This window comes from Alligator mississippiensis, chromosome 2 (assembly GCF_030867095.1).
Source record: "Alligator mississippiensis isolate rAllMis1 chromosome 2, rAllMis1, whole genome shotgun sequence".
Classification (NCBI taxonomy): Eukaryota; Metazoa; Chordata; order Crocodylia; family Alligatoridae; genus Alligator; species Alligator mississippiensis.
Genome location: NC_081825.1, coordinates 171,815,293 through 171,829,895, shown reverse-complemented (window position 1 = coordinate 171,829,895; position 14,603 = coordinate 171,815,293). Strand labels below are relative to the sequence as shown.

Below are 14,603 nucleotides of genomic sequence, written 5' to 3'. Positions count from 1 at the left end.
CAACTGGTGGGAGCCTAGACAGGGGACGGTACTAGCTGGTGGCCAGACATGGAAACTGCTGCCCAGGTTATCTGCCTGCCTTACTGCACTGGTCCATGATGCCTGTCCCACCATGGTCTCTGCTGCACCTCTCTCCCCAGGTGGTAACTTAGAGTAGGGAAAACTCAGGCACAGGGAGCCCAGGTAGCTGTTCACTGGCTAATCCTGTTATAAACCGATGAGGACAAGGCTATTCAACTCTTTAATCATAAAAATAGATGGGAGGAAATGTCAGTGAAAGCACCAGGCCTTGAGGAAGTGGAGAGGAAAGCAGCACCAGGCTCAGCAGGAAGGAGAGCGGGGTGCGAGGGTTGGGGCACAGCACCCCACCAAGGGAGCAGGGAGGGGCCAGGGAAGAGGTGCCAGCCCTTTGCAAGGGACAGGGGACAAAATGTCTGGTCTTGGGTCCTGCTGCCTATTCCCAAGTATAAGGGGTGAAGGTGAAGGGGTTCAGCTTGTACCCAGCACCTGTGTAGAACTTATTCTGAAATTCCACCCTAGAAACACAGGACAGAAAAGGAAAGGTCAACATTGAAATCAGCACCCCAACCCCTCCTTCACACACACACACCAACACCCCCCCCACCCCCCCCCATCTCCACTCCAGTGGGGGTGTCTAGGGACAATTGCAATCCAACCCCAGGACTTCCACATCATGGCCCTGCCCACATACTCAGGTCCCTTGGAGGGGTACAGCCAGCACTACCAGGACAGGATGTAATGACTGGGGACAAACTCCCCACACCTCCCCAGCACAGGCCAATGCTCTCACCAGTGCAGACGCAAGGCATGCAGGAAGGCTGAGAGCCCTTCCATCACCAGCAGGATGGCCACTGTCAGGACTGCGAAGAAGGCAAAGACAGGCACCAGCAGCACACCACCTGCTGCATAGCTCAGCCTCAGAAAGCCATTCCGCATGACCATGGTCCACAGCACCTCCGACAGCTCTGCAGGGGAAGAATGAGGAAGTCAATGCCTGGCACATCAATGCAGCTCTTCTTGCCCCAGTGCTGCCTCTTGCCACGGCCTTGCCAGCCAGCACTGAGTGTCACAGAGCACATGTGTGAGTGCACACACACACATTATGCAGAACATGCAGCTCTGAGAAGGAAACACTCACGTGCATGTGCCAGGCTCAATGCCCACAGACGCAGGTAGGAGGCAGTGTTGGAGATGCAGCCCAGGCAGTACTCGATGGTGTGTATGGCCTGGTGCATGAAGACATCGGAGAGCACAAAGTCCTGGGGGCACAAAAGGGGATGAATACCCTTGTAAGAAGCCAACACCAGGGACTGGAATGCAGGATCTCACACCATGAAGAGAACTCTCAGTCTGGGTCCCACCTAAATGCACAGTCTCTGTCTCCTCCTGGTGGTGGGCTGGTACAAATGTGCTCTGCCTTCTGGGGGTGGCTTGCAGCAGGGAGAGCTGCCAGGATGCAGGACAGGGCATGGCCCACTGCATCCTGGTGGCAAAAAGGCCCAGGGCAGAATGCTCCATGGAGACTGTACCCCACACCTGTCAATGCCTTTGGGCCCATCCCCCTGCTGCCACGTTCACCCATGCATGGACCTTGGGGACCCATGCTCAGAGCACTGGGAATACCAAGATGGTCATGGGGCATACCATAGCTGGAGGTGGGGTAATCCATTCCTGATCAGTCTACCCGCACCATAGCCCTGTCCCTCTGTGCTGGGGAGTTGAGGGGGGTTGGGTGGGAAGTACCCCACTGCACTTCTGATATGCACAGTGGGTGCAGGGACACTCCACAGGATCAAAAAGTTCTGCTTCAGAGGGCCCTATGCTGGTGTGAGGACACAGAGTCTGGAACATGGCCCCAGCCTGACCTTCCCTGTGGCTCTGCCATCCCCACAACACTGTCCCAGCACAAGTAGCACTGGCGGGCAGACCCCTCCACCCAATCACCACAGGGACCTACCTCAGCCTTGTGGCCTGGTGCCCCATGCTCCACATCCTCCTTGGTCACATTTACTGAGTTCCTGTCCTCCTGAAGCAGGGACTGGTTCTCCTCAGTGTCTCCAGAGCCTCTCAGCAGGGATGGTTCTAGCTGTATGAAATCAGGACCAAACATGTCAGATTTGGGAGATGCCCCTGACCCCACCAAAGAGAGCTAAGCTCCCCTGACTCCCTGCCCTGAGCATCTCAGGCACCTACCACACCCCTCCCTAAGACCATTCCCCTACAAACCTATACCCCCAGAAACTGAGTTTCCCATTTTGCCAATCCCCCCAGGCACTTACAGTACCCTTGCAGCAGACAGCATCCCCCAAAAGAAACACGCCTTCCCCAACCAAAATCAAGCCCTTCCTGCCCCTGAGAACTCACTGCAGGAGTAGCCCCACTCCTCACTGCCCTTGGTCCAGAGGAGTGCAGCTGGACACGTGCCCTCCAGGACCCCTACCCAGCTGGGCTCTTACCCTGTGGGGGGAACTCCCCTGGCGCCAATGCTGGCAGTACTGGTAGAGGGGTGTCCCAAAGAGCAGGACAGGCACAGAGGCCAGGGCCAAGATCACCAATACCATCTGCACCGTAACCTGTAGCAGAGATGGGAAAAGGAAGTTGAGTGCAGGGGCAGAAAGAATGCTGGGCTGCTCTGGTTCTGGCAGTCTGATCTGCTGCAGCTCAGGGGAGACTGTGGCAGGGGAGGTACAAGCCAGATGGACCTGCTGGTCTGCTCCAGGAGAGCAGTGAAGGGGGCACCAGACTAGATGAGTCCACTGATTCAAGATGAGTCCACTGATCAGGGGTTGTGGTGGTAAGCAAGACATGAAGAGGCCCTTTGGTCTGATCCAGGATGAGAGATGGGAAGAGCAGATGCAGAGGTTGCCAACCCTTGTTTGAAGGGAGGGAGTGTCTGTGCAAGTCCTCTGGCTTTGCTCCATCTTGCCCTGTCCCCTCTGTGTCAGCAGATGACAATCCCTAGTGTACTGCTACTGCCACAAAAGGTCCATTCTGGGATGAAGCCTTGCACTCAGGGGAACGAGTGCTGAGGCCCTACTCCATTGTGAACCTGGCAATTCTGAAAGCCTCATCCCAAATGGCCTGTTCAAACTACAGCAGACAGTGCATGAAGATGGGCAGGATGCTGGAATTTCCTCCACTGAAGCTAAGACTATAAAGGATAGAGCCCATATGAAAAGATGGCTGCTCCTCTAAGTGCTAGGGTGCGTCACCAGGCCCTGCAACAGAGGTTCTCAGGAGGGCTGCTCAGACTGGGGCACTGGGTGCAGGAGTTTGCTGTAGATCTCCCATTCTGCAGTGCTTTGTTGAGAATAAAGTGCCTGTGGTTAAGACCTTTTTGTGCCTTCCTTGCTTGCCCATTTTGCTGGCCCTCAAAGGGTTAATCAAGGAGCTCCATTTTCCTAACAGCCAAGAGAGTGCTGGGGCACTGGGATCTTGACGGGGCTGGGAAGCTGGTTTTGGGCTCCAGGCCAGGCCTGCTGCATGATCCCACCACCCAAGGAATGTGTTAAACCTGCGGCCTGCATCAGAGGGCATATCAGAGCCCTGGATCAGACCTGGGCTGTGGCTGTGGCTTTGAGCCCACTGGGTTAATACCAGGCACAGCAGGCAGTCACTGGGCCTATGCTGGCTGCAGCACATGAGGCAGGTAGTTACCTGTCCCGTGTAGAGCAGGTGGTTGTCTGAGTTCACAGTGAAGAGGAACATGTCGATGAAATGGATGAGGATGCTGGGTGCCACCATGGAGTTGGCAGCGTTGTATGTGATCCACTTGTAGAAGATGAGGAAGACAAGGTAGCCGAAGAGTGCCATCAGGAAGACTATCTCAGGCAGGAACACCAGCACCAGCTTGTACTGCTGCCTGAAGTGTCTGTATGCCCAAGAGAGGGAGCATGAGTTGGAAGCACAGCTCATGCAGTGCCCAGCTGGACAGCCCAGGAGATGCTCTTGGAGGAAGCTGCACCAGTCACAGCTCAGCCTGGTAGTAGGAAACCCTATGCAAAAGACAACTCTGGGATGCCATGGAGGTCTGGGCCTACACCAGGGGAGTGGGCAGGAGGTGTGTCAGCTAGAACAAGAGCATCCCAAAGAGCTTTTGCCAAGCAACAAGCCCCAGCTCTCCACTGGGCCACTTCCTTTGCCAGACGATAGCTTGGATGCCCCCTCTGCATGGATAAGCAGAGCCATATGGCACCAGCACATGGCCCTGTTCCCGCCCACAATGGTCCCACCCAGTTACTCTAATGAGGACTGGAAGTGGGCAGATCAGGCCCAGCATCTGACCCGTGATAAGGATAGGGCCCCATGCTGATCTCCAACCTCCTTCCTGTGACATCTGACCCCAGCAAGGAAGGAGAAGGGGAAAGCCAGACCAGGCTGCTCAGACAGAAAGACAGACTATAGTGTGGGGGACCCCCACTACGTAACCTGTGCTCTGTGCAGAGCTAAGGTGCCCCAGGCACATGACCCTTTACTAGGAGGGGCCCAGCAACTCACACGTGGTTGAAGACCCCGAGTAGCACCCCAAAGCTCATGTGCACAATGCCCAGGATCACAGACATCTTCATTTTGAAGGAATTGAGGAAGTTCAGGTGGTTCTTGGTCAGGCTCCAGATCTGCGCCAGAGGGAAAAGGGGTGTGAGGCAGGGCAGGGTGGGGCAGGCACAGGACCCCTTGCAGGGGGGCTTCTGCCCTGCTCTCCACAGCACCCCATGCAGGCGGGCGTGTCAGAGGAAGGGTAGTCAGGGAGCACTCACTGGGTCAATTCCAAAAGGGTAGGGTCCTTTAAACACGCCTGTGATGTTGGGGTCCAGGGTGAGCAAAGGATGTTCTGCTAAGTATGTTGAGCTGTGGGCAGACAGGGTATCAGTGCCACAAAAAGATCCTGGGGGGTGGAGGGTGGGGTCAAGAGGGACTGCATACAAGTAAAGGGGTGCCTGGAAGTTGGGACATGTGGGAAACCAGGCAGAGGGCACATAGGGATAACATGCGGGGGTGAAGCCACACGTCGGCCGAAGGAATAAGCTAGGACAGGTGTCATGGCACAAGGTGAAGAAAGGGGAGAGCCTGACAGTGGAAGAGATGCATGGGGGTTAACACGGGGAGGCCTGGTGGGAAGGGCGCAAAGGCCAGTACAGGGAGAGGTTGCATGAGGTTGGTATGGGGTAAGGGGGCCTAGTAGAGTGGAAAGGGAGAAATACATGAAGGGTCCTAGATGTGGAGGGAGGGCTTGCTAGAGTCAGCATGAGGGAGGGGGTCTTGGTGGAATATCTGGCTGGCTCAGGGAGTGGGAAGGGGGCCCAGGGCCTTTCCTTCATCTCCTCACTGATGAAGGGGGCCCAATGGCAGGTGGGGGATACTAGGAGGCATAGGGGGGATCCCACTGACAGGGAAAGGGTGCCCACCTCCAGGCAGACTCATTGGCCATGGTGGCCACACTCCAGGCAGAAGGGAAGATGGTGGTGGCCTTGCTGAAGCACTCATTATAGATGAAGCCAGTATATATAGAGAAGGCCCCCATAAGCAGGATGAGGTAGCGTCCCTCAAAGAACGTCAGCCAGATCTGGGGACAAATGAACACCCAGGCAGGTGTGAGAGTCAAAGGACACACCCACCCATGAGGTCAGGACCCAGGCCAGGCCAGACAGATTCCCTAACTCCAACCCTGCCCAGCACAGGCCTCTGCAGTGCAGCCCCCACACATCCCACCCCTCCTTCATGACACCAGTCAACTTGCCCTCCCCCACCATGCCTGGCCCCCAGCCTCACCTCATTCTGCGCCTGCCGCAGGCGGGGGCTGTTCTCATACACCACCATCCAGAGAGCAAAGAGGAACATCAGCAGCCCATGTCCCACATCCCCAAACATGACAGCAAAGAGGAAGGGGAAGGTGATGATGGTGTAAGGAGCTGTGGGGACAGGGAGCACATCAGAGAAGGGCCCCATCTGGCACAACCCAGCAAGAAGCGCTCTTACTTCAGTGAGTCCCAGCCTATCAGCCCTGGGGTAGAGGACGGAAACACAAGCTCTATCCTCTTCAGGGGGCATCAGCTCCATCAGCCCCAGGGCAGGGGGAATGGCTGCTCAGGAGAAAGTGGTGAATGGAATGTAAAGCCTGTCTCCTCCAGGGGGCACCAGGTCCAAGGTCCTTGCCTGGCTCAGAGGTGGGCAATGGGGCTCAACCCCTTCTGCAGTCAGGAGTACTGCTTCTGATCCAGCCCCAGGGTTGGAGGTGGCACAGGCTGGCTGGCTCAGAGGCAAGGACAGGACACAAGCCTTTCCCCTCAACTGTACCTCCCTTGAAGCATTTGGCTATGTTCAGAGGGCTGTCCCCATTCCCCCAGGGGAGATGGCTAGGTACCTAAGGCCTTACCTGGGTTCACCTCCTGGTAGCTGGCCACACCGTAAGCATCAACAATGGCCTGGAAGCCAGCAGTGAACTTGTTGGTACGGATGAGAGTTGGAGGGCTCTCGGAGCTGGGGATGCGATGCACAAAGGACTCCACTGCTGAGCCACTCTTGTGCTGAAAGGGAAGGGGGCACTAGGACTGAGCATTCAGGGCATATGCTGACCCCTGCACTACCACTCAGCACTGCAAGGAGCTGGCACAGCTTATCCTGGCTCCACCCACCTGTCTTGGGCCAGGAGAAGGACTGGACAAGAGATGCCCTGCTACAAAGCAAGGGGGAAGCCAGGCAGGGAGACTGGAAAGATACAGCTATCTGCGGAACAGGCCCTGCTGATCTGGGAAAGGGGGAGGGGAAGGCCTCAGGGCCCCAGGGAGAGGGAGAGGCAAAGGAGCAGAAACAAGATATGATCAGTGATCCTGTAGGTGCAGTACTGCAGGGGGACATACCGATCCATGGCGTAGAGCCTCTTGCACTTGAGGCAGATCCCGTGCTGGGCACCACACCTCAGCAATAAGACACTTCTCGGTGACACTGAAGCTGCACTGGTTGAGGATGAGGTAGATGGCCTTCATCTTCTGGACCTTCACACGCCATGCGGGCAGTGCCTGCACCACCTTCTGCAGCACTTGTGTCAGATACTGCTCTGTCTCCTCCAGCACCTGCCAGACGAGGGAGTCAGTAAGAACACACACCCATCCCTTCCTCTAATCCCACTGTCCTTCCCTCCCTAGCTCTGGGGGGCATGCCTTGCCCCTTCCCTGGGCACCCAGGAGCTGAGAATGTAGGATCAATCCATATCCCTTAAATTACTTGCTCCCTCCACATTGCTGCCCACAGGGCAGGAATGCAGAAGGGGCACCAGGCATACATGTCCAGACTGGCAGGTGCAGATGGTCTGCAGTCAACCTGGGAACAGAGAGTCCCAGCTGGTGGACAGGGCCCACCCCAGCCCCACAAGGGCTCAGTAACAGGGCTCAGGCCTGGTGTTGCCCAGAGGCCCATACTGCAAACAATTATGGCTCCAGAGATACAGGGACATGCTGGGAAAGCCACGGACAGACCCAGAGATCAGGGCGCAGGCACCAGGAAAGCACCATGAGCCTGTCCTTGGAAGGAGGCCAAGCTAGGCCCAGAGAATTCAAGGATCCTTGAGGAATAGGACAGCCAACCCAATGCATTCATGAGACAAGCAGAGCCCCACCCTGCCCCATCTCACCGAGGTGAGGTCCTCAATCTGCGTGAGCAGCCCACTCAGAGTCTCCTGCCGGTCAGCCTCCTTGTCGGGATAGGGATACATGTGGCAGTGGAAGCTGAGACAGACACACAGACACATGAGCTGGGAGCATGTTGGGGAAATTTATGGTGGGGGGTCGGGGGGAAGGCAGGGGCCTGAACCTGAATGGAAAGGATGGACAAACCAGCTCAGAGAGGGCAGGTGCCTCCATTGTGCCAAGGGGAGTCAACTAGACTACCAGGGGGCCCCTCATGTGAACCTCTTAGAGTGACAGGGTGAATGCAGTTCCTGTTACCCGAAAAAGTACAAAACAGCCATGGTGGGTACTGCAGAGAGAGGACCTGTCACCCCTCCCCCTCCCCCTGGGTTTACCCAGACAGAAATGGAGGAGCTGCAACATGACCCTGCCACCAGGAGCAGTGGGAATCATGGTCCCTGGCATGGGGAACAAAGAGGATGGAAGAAAGGAAGAACTGGGAGGGAGGTGGATGGACAAACAGACAGACAGCAGGTGAGAGGAGGGAGGTGTCCACTAACCAGTCTGAGATCTTGCGGATTTTCTGCCCAATCTGCTCTCCCCAGTAGGAGATAAGGAAGATCACCCAGGTGATGCTCTCGCCCTGTGAGGAGCAGGGGGCAATATATCACCCATGGCCCCTTTGCTGCAGAGGGTCAAATGCCTCTTCACAGACACAAACAGACCACCAGATACTATGCTCTGGCCCCCTGGCAGAAACCACCCTCTCACCCCAAGCCCTTCCCTAGAGACACCCTGGATGTTTTGCACCAGCCTCCCTGACAGACATTTGCTCCACACTTCCCTGAAGGCATGCTTGCACCCACCCAAGTCACTTCACACCTCCTCCCCCACACTACCCCATGGCTACCTGCCCTTGCCTCCCTATTAGCTCTGTCTGAGGTCCTTAGGACGTTTTGGCCCCACTGCCTCCTACCCCACCTGCAGGCACACACCGTAGCTGGGTCCTCCATGGGTTCAGGCATCTCCACAAAGTTGGCAATGAGATACCCACGGCAGGCACGCCACAGCAGCCGCTCGAAGGAGCTCACCCGCCACGGATGGATCACACCTGACACGAAGCTGTGGGGGGGACAGAGAGAGGGTATGGGAGGGCTGGAACCTGGGACAGAGCAACCTCATGGCACTCTACTTTTGCAGGACACACCCCATCCCCTGCCTTGAGGTAGAACCTGTACCCCCTCACACACCCCCTATACAGCTCACCCCTACACATCCCTCTCTGCATTGTGAACAACTCACTTGATCTTGAGGTCGATTCGTTGTGCCATGGAAGGGTCAAGCAGGGGGTCATGCTCAGAGTGGGCACGGGGGCGGGTGGGGGAGCCCAACACAGCCTGCCCCACAGCAAGAACGGATGGAAGACGAGAGAGAGAGACACCATGAGAGGAGCAGCCCAGCACCACTGTACCCCCACCTCTCTTGGCAACCAGTGCTAAGATGCCCTTCAGGTCCCCTCCTTCCCCTAGAGCCCAGCATCTTTCAAGAGCAACCAGAGCTTACCCCTGCCCCACCCCACTGCCAGCCCTGATGACAGATCTAGGTCACCTGCTCACCCTGTCCCACCCCCAGGCTGCCCTGCCCTAACTCTGCTCTCCCTGGCCTCAATCACTCTGCCCCTTACTTCTCTGCCCTTACAGGTGCCAAGGCTGCCCTTCCCTTGCTCCCTAGCCTCTGGCACTTCCTTGGCTCCTAGCCCTGATTCCTGACCCTGGGCAACTTTGTGTGTGTCCATCCCTTGTCCTGTGGTTCCTACCCTGCCCATCCCCTTGGCCTCAGGACCCAGCCTGCAGGCACTCACCATCTGGCCAGTGAATCGCTGCCCCTCACGCAGGACCTGGACGTACTCTTGCAGCTCTCTCATACGCCCATGCAGCGATGCCCGGTTGTGGCTCACCTCCCGCAACTCAAGGGCCAGCTGCTCCGACTGATCCTGGATGTGCAGGGCATCTCGGGCCTGCGGGGCTGGAGGGCTTTCGGTGCAGGGAGCTAGCGTCAACCCTGCTTTGTGCAGCTCTTGGTGCAGGAATGCTACACAGCAGGGAAGATGGCCTTAGCACCACAAAGGACTGCCTCAGCCCTGAAACCCCTCCTTCCAAATCAGGCAGAACCCAACCCCCAGCCCCAAGACAAGCCATCTCCCACGCAGGCCCCCTCTCACAAGAGCCCCCTCCCCATGCAATGAGAAGCCCAACCCCCACTCTCAAAAGACTATTTTATAGGGTCCCTTCTATCCCCAGGGACACTTCTTAAAATTTCCACTGTCCCAGAGACCCCTCCTATATCTTACTAGGGTCCTTGCTGTCCCAGAGAACCTGCCTGTCCATCCCCTACCCCAGATCTCCCCACACCAGGGGTTGCCCCCGCTGTCCCAGAGTACCCAGTGGACACAGATCCTGGGTAGTCACTCACTAAAGGTCTTCTCCATCTCCTCGCAGCGCCGCACCTCCCCCACATAGCGCCGCTGGAAGGCATTGGCTGTGGGGTTGAGCTGGGGTGTGAAAAAAGAGGGTGCAGGTCAGTAGCAGTGGGGACATCCAAAACCACCCGAATATACCCACTTGCCTCCACCCCAAACCCATCTCAGGGACCAGACCTGCCCAACCATCTCCATCTGGAACCCCCACTCCATACCCTCCAAAGCCCCACCAGGACTGACACCAGATCCCTGACACCCCCTAGATCAGTGGTGGGCAAAATGCAACCCGCCAAGCCATTCTATCCGGCTCAGGGGGCCCCTAAAAAATTTAGAAAATTAATATTTATCTGCCCCTGGCTGCCTGCCATGCAGCCCTTACTGAGTTCTGGTAAGCCATCAAGCGGCCCTCTGCCCGAAATAATTGCTCGCCCCTGCCCTACACCAGGACTGAAAACCCCTCTGTCCCTCCCCACTCCATATCAACTTCCCCTCTCTTTAACGAGGCACCCACACAGCTCAGGGCAGCATGCCCATCCCATGCCCGCCTTCCACCCAGCACATACATCTCTGAATTCCACAAGTCCTCGCTCGCCCAGCTCGCTGACGCAGGAGTATGCCGAAGCTGACTGCAGGAAGAGTTGGGCCAGGCAGACCTCCTCACTACGGAACATGGATCCCATGGTGCTGCAGGGAGAGGAGAATCAGCAACCCAGCAGAGGGGCACAGACACTCATCCTGCCCCTCTAGGATCAGGTCCTCACAGCCCAGCCTGAGCATGGGCGCACTGGCATGAGGGGAACAAGCACTTCCTACAGCAAGCAACCCCATGCATGGGAAAGGGAAAGAGGGCCAGCAAAAAGGAGAGGAATTGGCTTGCGAAGGGAGAAAGAAGCCAAGAGACAGAGGAGCCATCAGGGTGCAGAAGAGCAGGGAAAGAGGATGCAGCTTGAAGCAGGTCCTAGACTCCAGGCTACAAAGCTGCCCTTGATTCCAGCTGACATGTTCCCTGGCAGCTGGGGACAATGGAAGCTCACCTCCAGACTAGTCCTGCTGGCAGTGGGACAAGAGTGTCTCAGCAGCAAGGACTGCTGGCTCTGACTGCGAGGAGCTGAGGAGGAAGCTATGCATTGAGTCACATGAGGCTTTTCCACACACAGTGCTTGCAAAATATTTTCCAGCAAAGCTACCCCCTCCCCTCCCCCAGCTCAACCTCAGCTGCTCCTGAGTCAGGGCCACTAGGAGGGGGAGGAGGGCAGGAACTGGACTGCCCTAGTTGGGACAGTGGAGAGAAAGGCAAGGGCAAAGCGTGCAAAGGGGCCCTGGGCTTTCCCTGAGTGGGACAGGGTGACTGCAGCTCTGGGGCAGTGATGGGGAAGCCCAAACCCACCTCAGGCTGGCACCCTCCCCACGTCTGGTCTCCAGCCTGCAGCACAGATGTGCAAGGAGCCTGCAGCAGGAAATGCCCCCAGCAGCACAGGAAGCGGCGGCACAGCAACCATGCCATACTGGGTGCCAGGCCCCTATGGAGGCACAGAGCTGCCTGACAGAGTGCGGGCTGAGGCTGCATCTGTGATGGGAACAGAAGAGCCAGCATTTCTGGAGCTGTTAGAAACCCAGGAGCCTAGCTGAAGGGCTTGGGCACTCTGCTCATCCCTCCATGCTGCTGGGACACCAAAATGGCTGGCACATATGACAAACCCATCACTTCCCTCTAAGTCCTTATTTCTCTTTCCATGCCTTAGCAAGGCACTGACACAGCAACCAGCCCAGCCAAAGCTGGCTCCTCCCAGCCCCCATGAACAGTGCCAAAGCCCATCCACTCCTAAGAGAGCAGGGGACACTGGTCCAGGGAACGAGGCGGTAAGATTTAACACAAGCCCAGGCCTTACAACAATGCCCACTTACCCAGGGTTTCCATCCCCTCCAGAAGACAGCCCACCAGGCCAAAGCAGCAGTGCCACCCCTTGGAGAGGGCAACACCCATCCCCCACCATGTGCACCACCAGCCCTGGGGTATGACTGCAAGGGGAAGTGCTGACATATCCCCACCGCCCTCCAGCTGGCCCAGCTGCAGTCAGGGGACCCAAGGGCTCTGCACCAGTCCAAACGCCAAATCCATAGTGCCAGGCCAGTGACCCAGACAGAGCACGTGGGACACAGGCGCCAGCAGCCTGCCGTCCCCAGCTCAGACAAGCCTCGAAATCCTCCACTGCAACCACCCCGTGTGCCACCCTCACCGCTCTGGGTGGCACCTCACCTCCTTGGGATAACTAATGAAAAAAACAGGAACAGTGTCACGTAGGTCAAAGGGGCAAAATATGAAATTAAGCATGAAGCGGGCCAGGATGCAGGACAGCAGCACCCCCAGCCATGCCAGGAGATGGGCTGCGCCCGGTCTCCATCCACCCCAGCCAGGGCCAGACACACCAGGCGGCTGCCCAGGGACAGAAAAGAGGCCCCAAAAAGGGTGAAAATAATGGTGATTCCCATTACCTCTGGCAAAGTGGGGCCTGATACTACAAGTTTGAGCCCAGCCCTGCTCCGCAACAGCGGGAGGGGCCCCAGTCTCCCCAGCTCAGTGGGAGGCAGGTTTCGAGGGGCCGGGCCGAGCCGGGCTGGGCTCCGCAGCACAGCAGGAGCCGGGGAGCCCAGAGGGACCCTGCCAGGCCCGCACCGGGGAAGCGGGGCCCACGAAGGGCAGCTTGGGCTCCTCCTCCGCCGCCGCAGCCGCCTGCCCGGCGCAGAAGCAGCTCCCCCGTGCCAGGCTCTGCCCCCCCCGCCCGGCCCGGCCCCGCCTCGCCTCGCCTCGCCTCGCCCCGCAGCGGCGCCTCCCGGCGGCACCCACCTGTCCCGGCGGCGCGGCGCGGCGCGGCGCGGCGCTGCACTGCACGGCTCGGCCTGGCTGGGGGGCGGCAGCGGGACTTCCTCTTCCCCTTCCTGGGCCGCTCCCTGGGAGGATCCCGGCGCCGGCTTGGCCCGAGCTGCCCCCCGCCCCGGCCGGCCGGAGCAAGCGCCGCAGCCGCCTCCCGGGTCAGGCGCCCCGGCTCCACGTGCCCGGCCCTCGCCTTCCCCCAGCCGGAGCCGAGCCCGGGCCGGGCCAGCCCCGCCGCGGGACTCCGCTTCCCCCGCGCCCTGGAGGAGCTGCCTCAAGCGCTCGCCCGGGGCCATGGCTGGGCCGTGAGTCCTGACAAGGCCCGGCCCCCAGCCGCTTCCGCAGGGTCTGCCCAGCCCGCCAAGTGCTTGGGACTGGCTCCAGGCAATCGCAATCACCCTCTGCTCAGGACCCAGCAGGGCCCAGCCCCAGCATAACAGTCCTGCTGGGGCAGCCTCCTCCTCCTCGGGCGCATCCGTGCCCCGTACTTGACCAGGAAGGAGGTGCCTGGAGACTGTGGGGCCGCTTTCCTCTTACTTGCCCATGCAGGTTTCCTGGCAGAGCGCCAGTGGGCAGCGTCCACCAGCTCCATGGACAGCTGGGGGGGCTCTGCTCAGTGTCCCCATCAGGCACACTTAATTTCATGCTTTGCCCCTTTGACCCATGCGACACTCTGATCCTGTTTTTTTTTCCATTCGTTGTCCCAAGAATTTAGTTCCATTTGTCCATTAGCCCCTGTAAAAAGGGGCTATGAGTTAGCCAGGTGGGCTTTGCCCACGGTAATCAGATACACAAATAGACAGGCACATCCTTGACCAAGCTGCAGGGCAAAATTACTTCATGGGCAACTTGTCAGGGCATGCTAGTGGGCAGGGTGGAGCTGCACCTTAATGACCAAAGTACATGTGCACACTGTGCCTTCTGCCCATTTGATGGAGCGGGTGTCAGCCTAGTGCTATATGTATCTATTTTGATGCCTGAGGTGCAAATCTGCTCTGCTTTCTACTTGACTTCAGCCTAACATGGCTAACTACATCTTTTTGCTCATAGGCCAGAGAGGGGATGGCTGGGCTTAGAACAGAGAACAGGTCCAAGCTGGATTGAAGCACCAGGCCAAGGCACTGCCAAGGCAGAATGGCAGGAGAGCAATGGCTAAGGACAGCCTATGCTGTCCTAGCCAATTGCAAGCCTTGCTCTTACTTTATTTTGGCCTCCTAGCAGCTTTGGCCTCATAAGCTGCCTCCAGCTGGCATCTGCAGATGGCTCCAGTCATGCCCCAGCCTGCTTCTTGCATACCAGGTCCCCTCTAAGACTTGATTCCTCACAGACCACATCACAAGGGGTGTGGGGGGGTGGCTTTGCTGGAGGAAGAAAACAGTCACTTCAGCCACTACTCCCTGTTGCTTCTCTGGGTGTAGGGAGGTTACTCAATTCCCAGGGTCTGGCCAGTGTGCTAGAGCAATCCTGGCTTCTTCACAGTGGACCAAGCAGCATAAACTGAGCTATTGGATAGGCAAGCAGTGCCCAGCCCCATCTGTACCCCTCCCCTCTACGCCAAGCTGCTCCTGGTCTCAGGTCTCCCCTTCCACCCTACTCAAGAGGAAGAAGT

At 58.0% G+C, this 14,603-nt stretch overlaps 1 protein-coding gene across 4 annotated transcripts; it reads right to left on the bottom strand.

Annotated features, from left to right (window-relative positions):
* Positions 1-228: 228 nt before the first annotated feature.
* Positions 229-13,149, bottom strand: TCIRG1 (T cell immune regulator 1, ATPase H+ transporting V0 subunit a3). 4 transcript variants are annotated; one of them, XM_019498777.2, is made up of 21 exons: positions 12,968-13,149; positions 11,510-11,689; positions 10,686-10,806; positions 10,116-10,194; positions 9,505-9,734; positions 8,946-9,040; positions 8,639-8,765; positions 8,204-8,286; positions 7,649-7,742; positions 6,879-7,091; positions 6,395-6,545; positions 5,791-5,930; positions 5,427-5,584; positions 4,779-4,869; positions 4,519-4,637; positions 3,679-3,892; positions 2,478-2,594; positions 1,979-2,107; positions 1,160-1,280; positions 812-986; positions 229-536 (listed from the first exon to the last, which is right to left on the bottom strand). In XM_019498777.2, the coding sequence occupies exons 3-21, from the start codon at positions 10,800-10,802 to the stop codon at positions 455-457; spliced, it is 2,535 nt and encodes an 844-aa protein (XP_019354322.1). In that variant the 5' UTR covers positions 10,803-10,806; positions 11,510-11,689; positions 12,968-13,149; the 3' UTR covers positions 229-454. The 4 variants fall into 4 exon arrangements, with proteins under 4 accessions (XP_019354322.1, XP_014462888.1, XP_019354324.1 ...); XM_014607402.3 differs by lacking the exon at positions 11,510-11,689; XM_019498779.2 differs by lacking the exons at positions 11,510-11,689; positions 12,968-13,149 and adding an exon at positions 12,616-12,834.
* Positions 13,150-14,603: the final 1,454 nt, after the last annotated feature.